General features: G+C 50.8%; 1 protein-coding gene across 1 annotated transcript in view; it reads left to right on the top strand.

The window, feature by feature from the left end:
* Positions 1-10,389, top strand: part of Itgb5 (integrin subunit beta 5) — a 112,220-nt gene extending 101,831 nt beyond the window's left edge. The window contains exons 11-15 of the mRNA XM_048346798.1: positions 646-868; positions 4,595-4,695; positions 7,113-7,232; positions 8,307-8,473; positions 9,688-10,389. Of these exons, the coding sequence (XP_048202755.1) occupies positions 646-868; positions 4,595-4,695; positions 7,113-7,232; positions 8,307-8,473; positions 9,688-9,783 (707 nt within the window). The 3' untranslated portion in view covers positions 9,784-10,389. The remainder of the gene's footprint in view (positions 1-645; positions 869-4,594; positions 4,696-7,112; positions 7,233-8,306; positions 8,474-9,687) is intronic.
* Positions 10,390-15,510: the final 5,121 nt, after the last annotated feature.

The following is a 15,510-nucleotide window of genomic DNA, read 5'->3' as shown; positions in this document are numbered from 1 at the left end:
GGCTGAAGTTGGGGTATCTGGCAGGCCCTGCTCACTCCATGGGTGTGGGGAGAATGTGTTCCTTGTCTTTCCAGCTCGTAGGGCTGCCTTCCTTGTGATCCTTGTCATTCATCTTCAAAGCCCCATAGCCACCCTCTTGTCCTCCCTTCCCCACCCCCCTTCCCCCAAGAACCTTGTGACCAGTTTGGGGCTCACCTGGACCCTCTGGGGGAATCTGCTCATTTCAAATCCTTTCTTTCCTCTCATCTACACTTTTGCCTTGTATCATTTTTCAGTTGTGGAGATTAGGATGTAGATAAATGCGGGGATCATTGCCATACACCTGAGTCAGGATGTAGACACATACGGGGACCATTATCACACACCTGAGTCAGGATGTAGACACATATGGGGACCATTGTCATACACCTGAGTCAGGAAACGTTCATGACTTCTGCTCTTATGTCATAACTTGGTAGAGTTCTGCTGGACCGACTTGGAGACAGCTGGGACGCTGCCACGTCATGTGTGTTACATGCACTCCTGCTCTGAGGGCAAAGTCAGTGCCTCTTTCTCTGTGGGATGTGCCATGCTGAGCACTGGATGGTATGTATTCATTCATGAATGACATCAGCCAGCTCTGATGTGTTGCGTGTGTCGTTTTAGGCCATGGCGAGTGTCACTGTGGAGAATGCAAGTGCCATGCAGGTTACATTGGGGACAACTGTAACTGCTCAACAGACATCAGCACGTGCCAGGCCAAAGATGGACAGATCTGCAGTGAGCGCGGGCATTGTATCTGTGGGCAGTGCCAGTGCACGGAGCCTGGAGCCTTTGGGGAGACGTGTGAGAAGTGCCCAACCTGCCCGGATGCTTGCAGCACCAAGAGGTAGGGCCTTCCCCCTCTCCTCACATTGCTCTCCATAATACTTGAGGCAGACTTGGGCTGCCAATCTCCATCTCCGCTCTCCCACCTCCTGGCCTGTGTGGAAACTTTGACCAACAGTCACTAAAGTACTGGCTTCAAAGTGCTGTCCATGGGCATTTTCTTCCTCTCTCCTCTCCCTCTCCCTCCCCCCACTTCTCTCTCTCTCTCTCTCTCTCTCTCTCTCTCTCTCTCTCTCTCTCTCTCTCTCTATCTCTGTCTCTGTCTCTGTCTCTCTCTTTTCTTTTGTTTTTGTGCTAGAACTGGTGCTTTGAGCTCAGAGCCTGGATGCTGTCCCTACTGCTCCACTTGCAGCTTTTTGGTAGTTAATTGGAAACAAAGAGTCTTGCAGATTTTCTTGCCCAGACTGGCTTTTGAGTCTCAGTTCCCAGACCTCAGTCTCCTGAGTAGCTAGGATTATCGGCGTGAGCCACCAATGCTATGGGCATTTTAAGAAAACTTAAACAGAGTACAAAAAGAAGATTGCGATTCTGTTCTAAAGCAAGATTAGAAATGACAGGACCTTTGAGTTAAATGCAGTTAAGTACACTGTTGTGTGCTTTCTAAAGGGGATCCTGCATGCATGCTTCCAAGTGAATTCAGTCTTCCCATTAATACTTCCCCAACAGTGTTTTATAGGACATCATATGGGAATGGTTACTTTAACCAAAACCTGGTTGGAAAGCATGTGGCCTAGGAAGGCACCTGACCTAGATAAGGCATGCCCGAAGCAAGCGCAGTGACATTTGAATTTTCTGCTCCATTTCTGCTGATAACAGAGGCCAACTCTGTGCTGTCACTGAGTGTAGAGATTGTCTAGATGTGACATGGCCGGCGCTGGCCTCGCCCCAGGTCCCTCCGCCATGCTGCTCTCCCCCAAGCTCTGCCCTTCACACCACTGCAGAGCCAGGGACAGAATGGCTGCCGGAAGTCGAGGGTGACATTTGTGGCAGCTTACTGCTGCGTTGTCACCCATGTGGTGGAGTTGGCAGGACACTCTGTTGGCCGGGGAGCTCTGTGTACAGTTTTCCTTTGGCCATGCCCCTTCCAGCTGTCTGACCCCGGCTCCTAATGAAATGAGCTCGTGCTCCCTGGCAGGTGGCGGTGGATTCAGCCTCCAGGTAGCACACATTGGCCATTGGCCCTGTGCCACATATAACCCAGGCGTGGGAAATTGAGGCTGGCTGATGATGAAAGACGAGATATTTGGGGCAGGTCTTGTTTTGTTTTACTTGGAGGAGAAGAGGGAGAGGAAGGAAGACAGCAGATCCACTTAGGACCTGCTGAGAATGAAGAAACAACAGAGACCCAAATAGAAACAACCCCCACCCGTGGGGGACCGGAACAGGGGAGGAGGATGCCCGGAGCCCAAATAGCGGCACTCCAAAATTTCAGCTCTTGTTAGCATGCAGTGTCCAAGGGACCCCTCACCCCAGCCCTGCCCCCCACCCTCAGCAAATCACTGGGGGGCTGGAGGCCTCAGGGCACTGGGATCCAGCCTGGACAACACAGCAATCTTTAATAATAGGGACTGCTTCCTGTGGAGCCCCAGGGCAATATAGGATTGGCCTCAGGCAGTTGGAAGGCCTCAGGGGAAACTAACCTGGCTTCAAATGATTATAGTACTTATTTCCTGGAAGAGAAAGCTGATCATTATCGTCAGCTGTGAAATACCAATGGAGCACGGAGGCTCACTCTCTGCTTCTCACCTGCCTCTGGGCCACACCAACCCCTGTCTCTTTCACAACCTAGGGGAAGCTCACCCTTCCTCCCTTCCTCCTTTCCTCCCCTTTGGTTCTTCCTCCCTTCCTTCCTTCCCTCTTTCCTTTCCTTCTTTCTCTCTTGCTCTTTCTTTGTGTCTTTCTTTTTTCTCTCTTCTTTCTTTTTCTATCCTATCAGGACATTTTTCCACTTGCTGCCTTGATGAGAGTCACCAACTGTTTTGAATGTCCTACACCCTTTTCCCCTGAGGTCTCAAGTCCGCCAGTCTCCATCCACTTTCCAGAACTAAAACACCACACCCTTCATTCTGGCTGAGGTCACACTTGGCCTGAGATGAGTTCAGTTAACAGGGTCTGAGCAGAGTCTCTCTCAGCAACCTTTTGTGTATTTTGTTAAAGACTTACTTTAACATGACTCGAGAACCTTCTAAGTTAGAAGGACCAAGAACTTCTGAGTGTGACTGCTCTGCCAGTGTAGAGAATTAGGGGAGGTGTTTTCAGGAAATAGCTTTCTACTTGAGAATGCAGCGGGATACCAGACGCGGGCCCCCAGGACCCCAGCCTTCATGGAAGCAGCCATGCTGTTTGTCCTGACTTCATCCAGGAAGCTGTTGAGGGGCTGGTGAGATCAGTGTGCTTGACCAGTGCTGGGGGCGGGGGGGGGGGGGGGGGAGGAGGGGAGGTGCCCCTCCTGGCCCCCAGCCACACTTCTGCTGCTGTCTTCTGGGATTGGGCTATGCAAGCTTCACCAGCTTAAAGCTGTCTAACTTCAGATGTTTTTCCATGAAGCTGGGCCCACTGGGGTGGGATTTCATGGCCAGTTCTGGGAGAGTTGGATTCCTAAGCATTGCAGTGCCCTCTCATGAATGTCTTGTGGACTCTGTCTAGGATGAAGGAGGTCAGAGCCCTAGTGACCCCGTGAGTGGACTCGGTGGGTGAGTGTCCACAGGGTTGTGGTTCTCAGCCCCTGCTGTGTCCCAGAGACATCAGAACCCTGATCCAGGGTGTTAGAATATACTAGACATTGCCAGAAACCACACAGACATCCAGGTTCCAAAGAACAAAGGAAAAGTTTATTGCCAGCAAAGGGGACTGGCAAGATCCCCTTCTCACCGGGAGAAGTAAGAAGGAGTACGGTCCATTGTCTGGGGTGACATGTATAACCTAGGAGGTTTTGGAGGCGGGAACCTTGGTGTAGACATGCAGCAGACCAGGGGCTTCACCATGTCGGGCTATAATGGATAGCTGCTGTCAAGGGGGGTCCTGCAGCTGCCTTGACCCTGTAGGTCACTTGTAAGGGGATCTTGTTGCTGCCTTACATGGTCATAATTGCCCTAGAGGAGTGCTATCTCAAGGAAGAGGGGGTGGAGGCTAATTATTTGCTGCCCTTACTAGATGCTAGGGAAGGAGCATGCTAAGCTGTGGGAGAGTAGGCTATCAGGCTTACACAGGGGCTTTGACCTGTGGATGTGGATGGATTCTCACTTTGGGGTTCACCTCCCTTCCCCTCAACCCCTGGGAAAGTACTGTTCAGGAGGCTGCAGAGACCTACCCAGGGCTGGCTCGGATGATGATTATAGAACTGCAGCTGCAAAGAGTCACGGAGCACTGGTCCAACAAGTCTGAGGAGCCTGGTGGAGGGCTATGTGTGTGTGTGACAGGAATAGTTCCTGTGCCCAGAAACCTTGTGCTTGGAGCCAGATGTTTTAGGCAGCCTCGTGCAGATGAACTTGATCGGGTTCCTACTGCTGGAATTTGAGAAGCTGACACCTCACATGCTGGCCCTTACACTAGATGTGGTCTCTGAGAACCAGGGGCTCCTGGCTCATCTCGGCAAGAAGGCAGAGTGGAGGCCCTGACACGGGTGTGCGGAAGGAAGCAACCGTGCCCTCGGGCCTGGGATGTTGGGAATGCAGTTGCATTTATGGGACCTTATGTAATGGCCCCATGTCTTTCCTCTTTCCCAAAGAGAATGTGTGGAGTGCCTGCTGCTTCACTTGGGGAAACCGGACAACCAGTCCTGCCACCACCTGTGCAAGGACGAGGTAATCACCTGGGCGGATGCCATCGGTGAGTGTCCAGAGCCATCCCGGCTGCCTGTTCCTGGGCGCCGTGGCAGACATCCAAAGGTCTCTTCCTGGGGAGCAGGGTAGTGTCAGCCCCGAGTTAGGAAACACAGCCTAGACCCACAAACACTGCTGGCAGGAATGTAAAAGATGGGAGGGGACATGTTCTAGAAATCAGCTTGGCAGCTCCTCCAAAAAGTTACAGAGAATCACCACGCAGCCCTCCCTGGCGGATGCTCACGAGAGATGGGGTGATAAGTCTGTACAAAGGTTCAGGAGCTGTGGCTCAAGTGCTAGAGTGCCAGCCTTAACCTCCCCAACCCCCCCAAAAAAAGCCAAGCAAGAGTGTAAGGCTCTGAGTTCAATCCTCAGTCACAATAGATAGCCAGGTGCCCATCAACTGCCGGGCAGAGACCCAGATGCCAAGTCACGTGCATGGGACGCACCTGAGCTATAAAAAGGAGTGAGGTCCTAGCATGTGTGCCAGCCTGTGTGAGCCCCAAGCACCCGCCAAGGGAAGGAAGCAGGCAGAGAGGAGCAGAGGCTGCCCCATACTGTCCATGATCCACAAGGCCTGGGGCTAGGGAGGGGCAGAAATTGGGATCAACTGCTAGCTCCTTCGAACTTCCTTTGAGGTGAGGGTGACGCAGATGATCTGAGGGCTGTGGGGAGAGTTATGCGGTGAATTTACTAAACTGACGCTCTAGATTGAAGTGGTTAAAATGGTGAGACTAAAACACTGCGTCCATCTGGCAAGGAATGTGTACCAGGCTCCCCCCAGGCAGGCATGTCCTCGGCCTTCCCCACCTCCTGACCCTGGGTCCGGTCTGTCTTGGTCCTCTGTTACCTCTCGCATAGAATTCCTTGTTCTCGCTTCTCTGGTTTTGACTGACTTCTCGGGCAGATGGTGGTGTGGTTTGGGAGTATGTGGAGTGCTGTATTTATCCCCCCTGTATTCAGCAGGCACCAACAATGTACCAAGCTCTATGTGAAGCCCTGTCACACCACCTGCCTGGCCTTGCTTTCGTGCCACCAAGGGCTTGGCTTACATCAAGTTTGCCCACACATCCAGGCCAGTTGCCCCCTCATGGGGCACATGTGGCCAGGGGAGAGGAAAGGCTGCTTTCCTCATTCTTTTGGGCCATGCCCAGTCACTTCCCAATTCAGCCTAGGGGAGGGAAGCTCAGTAGGGAAAGTTCATCAGCCACACCTTTCCTTCCTTCTCCTAGGCTTCCCTTCTCCCCCTTTCCTAGCCTGTGGAGGCCACTGTGAGAAAAAATCCCCACCTTCATGTTTGATCAGCACACCGATTATCTGCTTCCAGATTAAAACTCCTTTGACCAACCCAGTTAAAAAGGGAACTGGGAAAAGCACTTGGGGACATAATAGTAACTTGAAATTGTTGGTGAGGACCAACCTGCCGTTGTCACCTGACTTCCTTTTCCTCTGAGTGCTTGTCACCTGTTTTCTCTGGTTCCTTTTCCGTGTGTGTGTGTGTGTGTGTGTGTGTGTGTGTGTGTTCATTCCACACATATGTGCTGGTACTAGAGCTTGAACTCAGGGCCTTGGTGTTGTTCTTTAGCTTTTTTGCTCAAAGCTGGCATCCAGCCACCCACACCTCCACCCACTTCTAGCGCCTTGCTGGTTAATTGGAGATAAGAGTCTGTCAGACTTGCCTGCCACATTGCCTTGAACCTCAGTCCTCAGATGTCAGCCTCCCGAGTGGCTAGGATTACAGGTGTGAGCTGCCAGGGCCCGCCCCAGTGAATCAATTCTGTAACCCTGTCCTAGAGGAACCGTGGAGAGTAGACAGCGCCTGCGCCTGGGTGCTGATGCCCTTCTCTTGGGCTGAGGGCAAGAAGGAGCGGAAGTGGTTGAGGCAGGGGCTGGTTAGCACCCAGAAGTTGCATCTATGTGTCCAGGGCTGGGCAAGGAGCACAGCTCACTCTGTCCCAATGGATGGGTACCATCCTGGGACCAGCCTGTCCTGCCCACTCCCTCCTCACTCCTAGGCTCTTACATCGCAGGGAGGAGCTGCCCCTTGCCATCTGTAGTGCACCCCGTGCACTGTTCCCAAATGTGGACTCTCACATGGGCATCGATGGCAGTGGGCCACGGTCGGGGTGATCTTTTCTCCACCTGTTACATTTCCTCCCAATTCCATGCACTCACCTCTGCCCCTAGTCACCACGTGCCTTTTGCAGTTTGTGTCACCCGGGCAAATACATCAGATCCTCTGATGTGGTTCATGTGTCCCCAGAGCTGTAAACCCAGCCCTGAGCCTATGATCTTGACAGGAGAAACCTGAGCATACTAAAGCCCTGTACTGCTTCGAGTCTGTGTCCCGCCCCTTCTTTCTCTGGATGGCCCGCCCTCCTGCCTCTGAGACCCTCAGCAAATTTCTTCTTGCCCTTCTTCTAGTGAAAGATGATCAGGAGGCCGTGCTGTGCTTTTACAAAACTGCCAAGGACTGCGTCATGATGTTCACCTATGCTGACCTGCCCAGTGGGAAGTCCAACCTGACCGTCCTCAGGGAGCCAGGTAGAGGGGGCCCCCAGGGGCACAGGCCAAGCCCTGCTTCTGGTGTTTACCATTTCCTCCTGGATGCCCTCTTAGCATCCCGTGTAAATGCCAGAGTGCAGGGACCCAATTAATTCCTCATGATCCTGACCTAAGGCCATGGCCCCTCTCCCTCACTTAGAGGAGAGATAGATGGACCATTGGGGGTCCATTGCCGGGACAGAGTGCTGGGAAGATGACCGGGCTGGGTGAGGATGGGGCCTTGCCCTCAGGAGTCACCTTAGAGGAAACAGAGCTTAGCCAGGCTGGGGCATGGCTCAGGCTGGAGATGACTAGGGTCTACATGGCCTCCCCGAAGGCTGTCCCCTGGGGTGGCGGTCTAAGCACAGATGGAACACTGCTGCCTGCTAACCATCTAGGATCTGGGCCCAGGAGCTCACAGCCTTTGCTTTCAAGTAACTGCGATTTCTAGATCAACTCTTTTTTGCCTCTCTGGAGGCAGTTAGGGAGCAGGGGGTTTTGTCTCTAATTCAGACTCGGATTCCACATGGAGGCAGACCATGGTGCCATAGGCCCAGGGCGGAGGGAAGTACAGTACCCAAGTTCCCCTGCGGGCCTGCAGCGGCCAGGCTTTGTCCCAAACACTGCCCTTGCAGTTGTTTAGAATGAGACTTCCTTCCAAGAAGGGCTTTGACATGGCTGGCCCTTGTAGAAGTCTTCCCTGCTACTTTCCGTCTATCTGGTCAATCCCTGAATCCATGGGCATGAAAGTGGAGCCACCGTCTGGCACTCGGCACAGCGCAGGGACAGGCCAGGGGGAGGGAGGAGGCCGCCCCCTTAAGGGGACGCAGCTATCCACCAGGGCGTGCGTCCTGGCCGGCCTCCGCCGGGCTTTGTGACAGGCACCAGGCCTCTCTGAATCTCTCGAGGGGAGGCCCACACCCACCCGTCCAGTCTCTCAGGGGCAACAAGCAGACCTAAGAGAGAGCAGCCAAGGAGGAGTCTGGGACAGGGCACCTGTCCACAGTGTCTGAGGCAGGGGGTGGGCATGGAATGCTGGCGGCCTCACCCTTCATGCCTCCTGTGCCCCAGCAGAGTGCGGATCAGCCCCCAACACCGTCACCATCCTGCTAGCTGTGGTGGGCAGCATCCTCCTGATCGGGCTCGCACTCCTTGCCATCTGGAAGCTGCTTGTCACCATCCATGACCGCAGGGAGTTCGCCAAGTTCCAGAGCGAGAGCTCCAGGGCCCGCTATGAAGTGGTAAGCTGGTGGGCGGTGGTGGAGAGGTGCTGTTGAGTTCAGCAGGATGTGAGCGATGAAGTTATGCTGGCATCTTTGGCATTAAAGAGCCAAGAAGTGGCCAGGCACTGGTGGCTCATGCCTGTAATCCTAGCCACTCAGGAGGCTGAGATCTGAGGATCAAGTTTGAACACTACACAGGACAGAAAGAGCACATGCAATTCTTAGATCCCATTAACCAAGCCATGCCTCAAGTGGTAGAGTGCCAGCCCTGAGCGAAAAAGCTAAGGGACAGTGGCCAGGCCCTGAGTTCAAGCCCCAGTACCAGCACAAAGAAAGAGAGAAAGAAAATTCTAGGCCAGGGTGGGCTATTCATGAGACTCTATCTCAAAAAAAAAAAAATCAAACTAAAAGAGTAGAGCGGAAAAAAAAGGGGGGGGGGGGCTGGGAATATGGCCTAGTGGCAAGAGTGCTTGCCTCGTATACATGAGGCCCTGGGTTCGATTCCTCAGCACCACATATACAGAAAGTGGCCAGAAGTGGCGCCGTGGCTCAAGTGGCAGAGTGCTAGCCTTGAGCAAAAAGAAGCCAGGGACAGTGCTCAGGCCCTGAGTTCATGGCCTAGGACTGGCCAAAAAAAAAAAAAAAAAAAAAGTAGAGCGCTGGGGGTGTAGTTCTGTGGTAGACCACTTGCTCAGTGGGTCCCAGGCCCTGGGTCCCATCCTCAGTGCCACAAGACAAAAGCAGCATCTGCAAGGCCCTGTGCCCTGCTGAGTAGCAAGCATGGTACAGCGCTGGAATATACTGGGCCTCCTGGGCCCTGTTCCGGGTTCACTGAGGATGGGTAGAGGACCAAGGCCCCAGGAAGTCTGAGGAGCTGGAAGACCGCAGGCCCTCTGGCAAGCTACACAGGTTCCTTTGGTCTGATCCATGTTGTCAATTGTGTTGGCGTGGCTCCTCAGGCGTCTGAGCACAATGCAGGCCTCCATCGCTGGGGCCTTCCGAGACCTCTGACTCCACCCTCATTCCAGAAAGGAAGAGCGAAAGCTGGAAGAAGGTGCGGGGCCTCCAAGTTCAAAGAGCCGAGTCAGAATCAGACCTGGTGCTGGCACCCGGACAGCGGCCTCCCGCCTGAATGCCCGGCATGCTGCCTTCCCAGCCAGGGGGAAACAGCAAGGCCTGTGCCTGCTGGCTAATGACGGAACTGACGCATGTCCCCTTCACTCTGCCCGCAGGCTTTGAACCCCCTGTACAGAAAGCCCATCTCCACACACGCGGTAGACTTCACCTTCAACAAGTTCAGCAAGACCTACAACGGCACCGTGGACTGAGGGCTCACGCGTTTAGAGAGCTGGAGGGGACTAAGGACAAACCACCAAAGCGCCTGGACCGGCTTGATTCATCATGGCTCCATAGATGGGCGAATGTGGAGAGGCCCTGACGGCAAACCTGCGTGAGGAGCCTGCTCCCCAGATGAGGTGCCGGGCTGCAGGGTCAGATCCATGCAGGGCTGCCTCCCTCTAAACCTGGGAAAAGCAAGGGGACCTGGGTCTTCTCTGCCACCTCCACTGGTGTCTGGAGGCACTGCCAAGGGGTAGGCCGCTTCTGCCTTCCTCACCTGGACAGACAGAAGAAGCTGTCAGTACCGAACAGACTGTGCAAAACCAGTGTGCGGCCTCGCTTCTCCAAGCTGATCATTTTATATGAAATTTTAAAAAAAGGTCATGCCTTTATGACATAGCTCTGGTTTACCGAGAATTGTCTTCCTGGCATCTGCACCTTGCACATGCGTGTTGTGTTGGTGATGGGATTGCTGAGCTGTCTGTTGAAAACATACTTTGCAAATGTCAGTGCTTTTCTTCTACCTGTGTTTGTTCAGTAGCTTTGTAATGAGGAAGATTGTCTGGAATTGAAAGTAAAGATTGGAATGAAATGCATTCGTGTTGGCCTGGTACTCTGACATGTTGCTTCCCTTTTTTTTCTTTTTTTTTTTTTTTGGTAGTACTGGGATTTGAACTCAGAGCCTCACACTTGCTAGGCCAGGTACTTTACCACTTTTGCTTCGGGTTGTTTTTTTAATAGGGTCTCGCATTTTGGCCTCAGGCGATGATCTTCCTACTTATGGATCACAGGCACATATCATCTTGCCTGGCTTACCAGTTTAGAAGAGGTCTCTCAGCCGGGCACCAGTGGCTCATACCTGTAATCCTAGCTACTCAGGAGACTCAGATCTGAGGTTCATGGTTCAAAGCCAGCCAGTGGAGAAAAGCCTATGAGTCTCTCATTGCTAGTAAATTAGCAAAAAGCAGGAAGTAAAACTGTGGCTCAATTGGTAGAGCTCTAACCTTGAGCAGGGACAGTGCCCAGGCCCTGAGTTCAAGTCCCAAGACTGGCATAAAAATAAAGACTCTGTCCTTTTTCCCCAAGGTTAACAAACTATGATCCTCCCAGTCTCCACCTCCCAAGTATCTGGGATTACAGTCAGGAGCCACCACACCCAGTCCTGTGTGTGCGTATCGGAGTGGTTTTGCGAAATCCCCAGTATGGACTCACGTAGCGGTGCACTTCCTCAGGGACAGGATCCAAGCTAGTCCAGTATTCCAGACCAGGCATCTAACAGGGCTCCAACGTGCCTGTGGCACACCCAGGTTTTGCTTCTCATTCTAGGTACAAAGTGTGTGCGGCACCCTTCTGTCCTCCTGCGCTGCTTCTGAGGTGCTGGGAGACTGGAAGTGGCTGGTGCTAACAACAGGGTCACGCTGTGCTCCTCACACAGAATTGATTTGTACACATTTGCATCAATACCAATTTCTTTCTGATACCTTCTTCCGAACAAAACTCATGTCAGCTTTGGTTTCCTGCAGCACCATGAATTCTCCTCGGGTTCCCAGATCAGAGATGGAGGATTTCCCAGGCCATCTGACCCAGGCCCTTACTTAGCTGAGGAAGTGCATTCTCGGAGAGGGGAAGTGGCCGCCCAAATGCCAGGTCTGCAGAGGGCAGGGTGGTACTAAGCCTGCTCCCAAGCCCTGCTCTTTGTGTAAAATTCCTTTCAGTCGGTGGGGTTTTAGCACCACTTTGAGCCTATTATTGCACCTTCACTCCAAACTGATCTGTTCTCATTCTTGAATTTCCCCCCTTCTTCATCTGGCCATCCCCAAGACGGTGCTCTCAATAAACAGCTAGTTGACCTGGGGCAAAAAAAAACCCAACAAAAAAAAAGCACCTGAGTTTCTTTTTTCTTGTGTAACTTGGAATGCTGCCTTAAGTCCTGAAGTAAATCAAAGCATACAATAGATCATAACATGGTGAGACTTTGTAAACTGAGAAAAGTGGGAAGAAACCCGGTTTATAGGCTTCCTGAAGTTCAGAGTGCATCATCCTTAGGCAGCAGTGTAAGTGTACAGATAGACACTTAGAGACGAAGAATCCTGATTTCTACTTGATGTGCGAGTTGGGGGAGGATTTCACCCCAACACCAAAGGGAGAGATGTGTGTTTACAGTCATGGCTACCTGCAGTGTCCTGCTGCCCCCTGCTGGAAACTATGGGAACAAGCAGCCTGGAGAGCTAACAGCTGAGATTTTACCCTGGGAGCCGGAAGTGACAATTGCCTCAGCTTACAACTCAGTCTCAGGTCTGTCATTTTATCATTTTATAATACTTCTATCAAAATGTAGCTTTGGAAACACAAAGCTCTCTCCAGCCAAGGGCTTGTAGAGAGATGCACAGACGGGAGGGAAATTTCTTTTTGTTTTTGGCTATGTTATGTTTGAACTCAGGGCCTTGCACTTGCTAGGCAGACACACTACCATTTGAATGATAGCCATCCTTTTTCATCTATCCATCTAGCCATTCCTGGGGCTCGAACTCTGGGCCTGGGCACTGTCCCTGAGCTTTTGTGCTCAAGGCTAGTCCTCTACCACTTGAACCACAGCTCCACTCCTGCATTTTTTTTTTGTAGTTTACTGGACATAAGAGTTTCACTGATTTTCCTGCTCATGCTGGCTTCGAACCATGATCCTCAGGTTTTAGCCTCCCGAGTAGCTAGGGTTACAGGCATGAGCCACCAGTGCCAGGCTATTTATTTTTTTTGAGTAGGGCCTGGACTGCAGTCCTTCTATTTATGCTTTTCATGTGGCTGGGGTTACAAGTGTATTGCCAAGAATTGTATTGGTTGAAATGGGGTCTCGTGAACTTTTTACCCAGGTTGTCCTTGAGCCACAATCCTCCTAACCTCAGCCTCTCCAGTAGGTAGGATTATAGGCATGAGCCATCCTACCCAGATGGAGAAAGATTCCTAATGCAAAGGGGCCTGCCATTGTTCCTGTGGCTCTACAAGAAACACCTGAGGGTCTCAGAGAAAACCATTTCCTCCGGCTTGTAACTGGAATGGTTAAAAGGTATGTGTTTATCTGTTGTAGCAATAAAAGAACTGTTTGCCTTTGTAATCTATGTGTGATTGTTCTTGAGACAAGACTTTCTTTTAAAAATTTTATTGATAAGGTGATGTACAGAGAGGGTATAGTTACATAATAAGGTAGTGAGTACATTTCTTGTCATATTTGTTACACCCTCCTTCATTTTTCTTTCCCTTCCCCAGTTCAGATAAGCATATATACAATATCCAGTGTACCAGAATCATATACAGTGACCACAGGGTACCGTCAAAGGAAATTCACCTGGTACATTAAACATAATGACAACAGTAAAATCATCCTGTTTCCATCTCTTGGAGTTCATTTTGCTTAGCCTCATCTTATATAATCATATGTATGTAGCTGTTGAGCTATTGTGCTCCTGGCAGGTCTATCCTAGACCTTTTTATGTTTATTTAGTAATTGTTTGGTTTTAGAGACATAATATAAAGTCGCTGACCAAAACATGTAGAAATACCATTTGAAAAGAAGTTTGTTATTTTACAGACATGATCTCTACTGTTCTCCCCTCCCCCTCCAACAACCACATATCAGGGAGACCATGCGCCTTTGTCCTCTGTGCTTTAGGCTTGTTTGAGACAAGACTTTTTTATGTAATCCAGGCTGGCCTTAGATTTATGATCCTCTTGCCTCAACCTTCCAAGTGCTGCTATTACAGGCTCAAATCACCACATCAGTTTATGTGGATCTCAATTCAGATTTCTTAATGTACTTCAGATTTTACTGATTTGAATGACTAGGGGTGTGTGTGTGTGTGTGTGTGTGTGTGTGTGTGTGTGTGTACATGTTAAAAAATACAGGGGATTGAACTCAGGGTCTGGACATTATCCCTTAGCATTTTTATTCAAAACTGATACTCTACCACTTAAGCCACATTTCCACTCGGGCTTTTTGCTGGCTAACTGAAGCTAAGACTCTCCTGGATTTTCCTGCCTAAGATGAATACACAAGGCTATCCTCAGAAGGACAGACATAAGCCACAGGTGCCCCAGCCACTTACTTTTTGTTTTTCTAGTTACACAATTCTAAATGGAAAAGATGGGAAATAAAAGCATAAAGTCTTGTGATCACTTGGATCTTAAGGGTCTCCCAAAGGCCCAGCATTAAGGGCTTGGTCCCCAGCTTGGCATTAGAGGAAGGGGGTGGAAACTTTGGGGTAGGCCAGTGGCATGTCCTCCAGTCACTGAAAGAATTGTCGCTGCTTGGCTGGCTAGTACTTCATCAGATGGAAATAGCACCTCTTCCTGTTTTAGTTTACAGAATTTAGACTAAAACTAGAAACAATTGCTATGAAGCCCTGCTGGTACTAAGGCTTTGAACTCAGGGCCTTATGCTCCCACTCAGCTTTTTCACATGGCTGACACTCCACCACTTGAGCCATTCCTCCAGAAAAGCCAGAAGACTTTTGCTGGTCAGTTGGAGATTAGTCTCTCCTGGACTGGCTGCAAACTGCTGAGTGGCTATCCCTTTTTTTGGAGGCCTTCCAGTCTGTTTGGCTCCCACTTGCTCCTGAGGACACACCCTTGTACACTCAGCTATTATATGGATAGAATCTCGTCTTCTCCAAATACACAGTGAAGCTCTGCCCCCTAATGCGGGTGTCAGAAATGAGGCCCGGCTGGGAATGTGGCTTAGCAGTAGAGTGCTTGCCTAGAATGAATGAAGCCCTGGGTTTGATTCCTCAGCACCACATAAACAGAAAAAGCTGGAAGTGGTGCTGTGGCTCAAGTGGCAGAGTGCTAGTGTTGAGCAAAAAGAAGCTCAGGGGCAGTGCCCAGGCCCTGAGTTCAAGACCCAGGACTGGCACAAAAAAAAAAATGAGGCCATCTGAGAATGAATTAAGGTCAAATGGCGCCATTGGATGGTGCCTCAATCCAACATGGTTGGTGCCATCTACGGGCATCTTGGATGCAGCCTCCAGAACTGTAAGGAGAATGTCCTGTTGTTTCAGCCTCAAGTCCATGGCATGTGGTTATGGCTGCCAGAAGAAACTGACACCTACTATTATTATTATTGTTGTGTTAGTCCTGGGGCTTCAGCTGAGGGTGCTGCCCCTTAACTTTTTTGCTCAAGGCTGGATCTGTACTGAGGGGACCACACCGACACTTGCAGCTGTTTTGGTGGTTAACTGGAGATAAGAATCTCATGGATGTGTCTGCCTGAGCTGGCTTTGAACCTCAGTCCTCACATCTCAGCGGCAGGGTTTGAGTCTTAGGCTTGTTCGCCCTGACCCCTGTCCAGCACAGGAGAAGCTTCCTGCCCCCTCCCCCTCCACAGGCCGCGCAGCCGTTGTGCAGATGTTCCACACCAACACGACACCAAAACCTTGACCTTTAAATGGCAAAGCATATTCTCATCACCTTGTTTCTCTTTGTATTTCCAGTGTGACCTCCCCTTCCTGAGACACAAAAGGAGAGGAAGGGCTGAAGGGGAAAATGAAGGATTGGAGAGCCCCCCCCCCAAAAAAAAAACCAAAAACATTTCATTCACACAAGGCCAGATCATAAATATCAAAGGCCTAAGATATTGAGAAAGAGACAGAAATACTATATTTTTATAATCCAAAATAAAACCAGGATTTAATACAGTAGCATGAACTATAAATATAAATGTACACAAT

Source organism: Perognathus longimembris, chromosome 5, assembly GCF_023159225.1.
Source record: "Perognathus longimembris pacificus isolate PPM17 chromosome 5, ASM2315922v1, whole genome shotgun sequence".
Taxonomy (NCBI): Eukaryota; Metazoa; Chordata; class Mammalia; order Rodentia; family Heteromyidae; genus Perognathus; species Perognathus longimembris.
This window is presented reverse-complemented; position numbering and strand designations above follow the sequence as displayed.